This window comes from Glycine soja, chromosome 15 (assembly GCF_004193775.1).
Source record: "Glycine soja cultivar W05 chromosome 15, ASM419377v2, whole genome shotgun sequence".
In the NCBI taxonomy this organism is placed as follows: Eukaryota; Viridiplantae; Streptophyta; class Magnoliopsida; order Fabales; family Fabaceae; genus Glycine; species Glycine soja.
The window spans coordinates 43,714,505-43,719,849 of record NC_041016.1 but is presented as its reverse complement, the minus strand read 5'-3'; the positions used below and the strand labels follow the sequence as shown (position 1 = coordinate 43,719,849).

Genomic DNA, 5,345 nt, shown 5'->3' with positions numbered 1-5,345 from the left:
ATTTATTCAATTAGTTTTTTTTATTGAGTTATTTAATTAATTCGATCAGAGTTTCTATCCTTTGTTGAGTTACGATATATATATAACGGCATGCTATTATGGCTTAAATATACATGTACGATATTTTAGCTACTGAAATTGACTAGACATACTAAAGTTTTCATTAATTAACCAATATCAGACATAACTTAAGAGCTACCAACTATCAAGAAATTAATATCATTCTTTAGACATAATAATTAAATCATCAAATTTAAACATACTATCTGACTAAATGTGCTAAACTTGCTTAATTAAATCTTTCATTAAGTGAATAAACTAAGAATATCAAACAAATTTGCATGCAATATATTATATCGGATTAAGAAATCCTTATCAAGTCAAAGAATATTCAAGAAGTTGGAAATTTGGGAAATACAATTAAGAAATAAGACCTCCTCTCTTTTTCTATGTTGTTTCCTAAATATAAAAGTACAATCATGTATAACTTGATAATTTAATGAATACGAAGGGAGGAATGCAGGTGTCATTGTTTGTCTTATCCGGAAGACTCAGCAGTTATTGGTCATCAAAGAAAAAAATGTTCATTTTTCGGCAACCTTCTTCAAGTAAAGCCAACCATCATTCATAGAATATCTTATTACTCATTTCACCAAAATATTTTGATCGTTCCCTGCACTTAGTCATTGGCATAAACTGCTCTTTTCAAATTACTCATTTTCATTCATCTACTTTCATTCCTACCATGGCAGCAGAAATGGTTGCTGGTGCTCTTGTTTCTACTTTCGTTCAGAAGACAATTGACAGTTTGGCTTCTCGTTTTGTGGACTACTTTCGTGGAAGAAAACTCAATAAGAAGCTGCTGAGCAAAATCAAGGTGAAGCTACTAGCCATCGATGTTCTTGCTGATGATGCTGAACTTAAGCAGTTCAGAGATGCTCGTGTCAGAGATTGGCTTTTTAAGGCCAAAGATGTAGTGTTTGAAGCAGAGGATCTCTTGGCTGATATAGACTATGAACTCTCCAAATGCCAAGTAGAAGCTGAATCCCAGCCCATTCTTAACCAGGTGAGCAATTTCTTCAGACCTTCTTCTTTGAGCTCTTTTGACAAGGAAATTGAATCAAGGATGGAACAAATCCTTGAAGACCTGGATGATCTTGAAAGCCGAGGTGGTTATCTAGGTTTGACAAGGACTAGTGGTGTTGGGGTTGGATCAGGATCGGGTAGTAAAGTGTTAGAGAAATTGCCATCAACATCTTCGGTGGTAGAAAGTGATATTTATGGCAGAGATGATGACAAAAAATTGATCTTGGACTGGATCACTTCTGACACTGATGAAAAGCTATCAATACTTTCTATCGTGGGCATGGGCGGGTTGGGTAAGACCACGCTTGCCCAACTTGTATACAATGACCCAAGAATAGTGAGTAAGTTTGATGTCAAAGCTTGGATCTGTGTTTCAGAGGAATTTGATGTTTTCAACGTATCAAGAGCAATTCTTGACACGATTACTGATTCGACTGATGATGGTAGAGAGCTAGAAATAGTTCAGAGAAGACTAAAAGAAAAATTGGCAGATAAAAAATTTCTCCTCGTTTTGGATGACGTTTGGAACGAAAGCAGGCCTAAATGGGAAGCTGTGCTGAATGCTCTTGTTTGTGGAGCTCAGGGAAGTAGGATCCTTGTCACAACACGCAGTGAGGAAGTTGCTTCTGCCATGAGGTCAAAAGAACACAAGCTGGAGCAATTACAAGAAGATTATTGCTGGCAATTGTTCGCAAAACATGCATTCAGAGATGATAATCTTCCACGAGATCCAGGATGCCCAGTGATTGGTAGGAAGATTGTTAAAAAATGTAAAGGACTTCCTCTGGCCTTGAAGTCAATGGGAAGTCTATTACACAACAAACCATTTGCCTGGGAATGGGAAAGCGTGTTCCAAAGTGAAATATGGGAATTAAAGGACAGTGGTATTGTTCCTGCTTTAGCATTGAGCTATCACCACCTTCCTCTCCATCTCAAGACATGCTTTGCTTACTGTGCTTTATTCCCCAAGGATTATGTGTTTCACAGGGAGTGTTTAATTCAGTTGTGGATGGCTGAAAATTTCCTAAACTGCCATCAAGGCAGTAAGAGTCCAGAAGAAGTTGGCCAGCTGTACTTCAATGATTTACTATCAAGGTCCTTCTTTCAACAATTAAGCGAATATAGAGAAGTATTTGTCATGCATGACCTTCTAAATGATTTGGCAAAATATGTTTGTGGGGACAGCTATTTCAGGTTGAGAGTTGATCAAGCAAAATGTACACAAAAAACAACCCGTCATTTTTCAGTTTCAATGATTACCGAACGATATTTTGATGAGTTTGGAACTTCATGTGATACTAAAAAATTGCGTACATTTATGCCAACAAGCCACTGGCCTTGGAATTGCAAGATGTCGATACATGAATTGTTCTCCAAGTTAAAGTTCTTACGCGTCTTATCTCTGTCTCACTGTTTAGACATTGAAGAGCTGCCTGACTCTGTTTGCAATTTTAAACATCTTCGTTCGTTAGACCTTTCCCATACTGGCATTAAAAAACTACCTGAATCCACATGTTCACTCTACAACTTGCAAATACTGAAGCTGAATCATTGTGGATCTTTGAAGGAGCTGCCCTCGAATTTGCATGAACTCACCAATTTGGGTGTTTTATCTTTGTCTTCATGTCATTACCTTACAGAAGTGCCCAACTCTGTAGGCGATCTTAAACATCTTCGTTCTTTAGACCTTTCCGATACTGGCATTAAAAAACTACCTGAATCCACATGTTCACTCTACAACTTGCAAATACTGAAGCTGGATGATTGTAGATCTTTGAAGGAGCTGCCCTCGAATTTGCATAAACTCACCAATTTGCATCGCCTTGAATTTGTAAATACTGAAATTATAAAGGTGCCACCACATCTGGGAAAGTTGAAGAATCTTCAAGTATCCATGAGTTCGTTTCATGTTGGTAAAAGTAGCAAGTTCACTATTCAGCAATTAGGAGAGCTCAATCTTGTTCATAAAGGATTATCATTTAGGGAGCTGCAGAATATTGAGAATCCCTCAGATGCATTAGCTGCAGATTTGAAAAATAAAACACGCCTTGTGGAACTAGAGTTTGAATGGAATTCGCACCGGAACCCTGATGATTCTGCCAAAGAAAGGGATGTAATTGTAATTGAGAATCTACAACCTTCCAAACACCTGGAGAAGTTGTCAATCAGGAACTATGGTGGTAAACAATTCCCTAATTGGTTATCCAATAATTCTTTATCAAATGTGGTGTCCTTAGAGTTGAGAAACTGTCAATCTTGCCAACATTTGCCTTCCCTTGGACTTTTGCCATTTCTCAAGAAACTTGAGATTTCAAGTCTTGATGGGATAGTGAGCATTGGTGCTGATTTTCATGGGAATAGCTCCTCTTCATTTCCATCGTTGGAAACATTGAAGTTCTCCTCTATGAAAGCATGGGAAAAATGGGAATGTGAAGCTGTGAGAGGTGCTTTTCCATGTCTTCAATATCTTGATATAAGCAAATGTCCAAAGCTGAAAGGTGACCTCCCAGAGCAACTTCTTCCTTTAAAGGAGCTAGAAATTAGTGAGTGCAAACAACTTGAGGCTTCAGCTCCCAGGGCTCTAGTACTAGACCTGAAAGACACTGGAAAGCTGCAACTGCAACTTGACTGGGCTTCTTTGGAAAAGCTCAGAATGGGCGGACACAGCATGAAAGCATCGTTGCTGGAAAAGTCTGATACTTTGAAAGAACTGAATATTTATTGTTGCCCGAAATATGAAATGTTTTGCGATTGTGAAATGAGTGATAATGGATTTGACTCTCAAAAGACTTTTCCGCTAGATTTCTTCCCAGCACTCAGGACCCTTCGTCTCAGTGGCTTTCGTAATCTACAGATGATTACACAGGATCAGACCCATAATCATCTTGAAGTTCTGGCATTCGGTAAGTGCCCTCAGTTAGAATCATTGCCTGGAAGCATGCATATGCTGCTTCCATCTCTGAAGGAGCTAGTAATAAAAGATTGTCCAAGAGTTGAGTCGTTCCCTGAAGGAGGTTTGCCATCAAATCTAAAAAAGATTGAACTCTATAAATGCTCATCCGAACTCATAAGATGCTCGTCCGGACTCATGGCCTCACTGAAAGGGGCTTTGGGAGACAATCCCTCTCTGGAAAGCTTGGGGATAGGAAAGCTGGATGCGGAATCTTTTCCTGATGAAGGTTTACTGCCACTCTCTCTTATTAATCTAAGCATATATGGTTTTCCAAATCTAAAAAAACTGGACTACAAGGGGCTCTGTCAGCTCTCCTCTCTCAAGGAATTGATTCTTGATGGCTGCCCCAACCTCCAACAGCTACCAGAGGAGGGTCTTCCCAATTCCATTTCAAATCTTTGGATTATTAACTGCCCCAACCTCCAACAGCTACCAGAGGAGGGTCTTTCCAATTCCATTTCAAATCTTTCTATCATAGCCTGCCCCAACCTCGAGCAGCGTTGCCAGAACCCAGGAGGCCAAGACTGGCCAAAGATTGCCCACATTCCAACTGTACGATGTACATCTTATTTTAGGGATAGAAGAGATCTTTGTGTAATAATGTGAAGAGTTTACTTTTAAAGAGATAATTGTATTTCTTATATAATAAAAGTATATTATAATAAAAAGTGATATTATCTCTTAAATTTTATTTGTGTAATATGAAATTTATTTGTTATAACATGAAAGTCTATACTCAATAGTTAAAAGTGATGTTATCTCTTAAATGACATTATTTATCTTAATAATTAAATCCAAAAAAATTATATATAAGTATTTATTTGTAAATAGTTTCATTCTTTGTTAATTTTGAAATATTCACCAATGAACTCATCTAAAATTTTGGGTCAATAAAATGAATATATTTAAATATATTTAACTTATAATTACTTTTATAACTACTACTTTTATAATTAAAAATATTATTTTTTAGGCTTGTGAATTTTAACTAATAACTTTTTTAAGATATATTTTTTTTTTCATTCATGGATATAATGAAATATTGTATTGACTTCTATAGATCTTTGATTATAAATTTTTTATTCAAATCGATAAACTCTAATATGATTACTTATGTAATACACGAATACAAATATGGATTAACATGATAAAAATAAAATAAATAATAGTTTTAAAATATAATTTTTTATATAACCAAATTAAGAAAATGTTTTGATACAAAAAAATTTAAACATCCCAACGAATTTTTCTTAGTATATGATTACCCAGTGATAGATGGATACAAATATGAAAGGTGTTTTAATAT

At 36.3% G+C, this 5,345-nt stretch overlaps 1 protein-coding gene across 1 annotated transcript; it reads left to right on the top strand.

The window, feature by feature from the left end:
- The first annotated feature begins 506 nt into the window (after positions 1 to 506).
- LOC114386295 (putative disease resistance protein RGA4) lies at positions 507 to 4,725 on the top strand. Its single transcript, XM_028346260.1, has one exon. The coding sequence runs from the start codon at positions 746 to 748 to the stop codon at positions 4,643 to 4,645; it is 3,900 nt and encodes a 1,299-aa protein (XP_028202061.1). The 5' UTR covers positions 507 to 745; the 3' UTR covers positions 4,646 to 4,725.
- The last annotated feature ends 620 nt before the right edge of the window (positions 4,726 to 5,345 follow it).

What these genes read in the sequence shown, in the direction of transcription:
- LOC114386295 (XM_028346260.1), top strand. Translation starts at nt 746, where the DNA reads ATGGCAGCAGAAATGGTTGCTGGTGCTCTTGTTTCTACTTTCGTTCAG.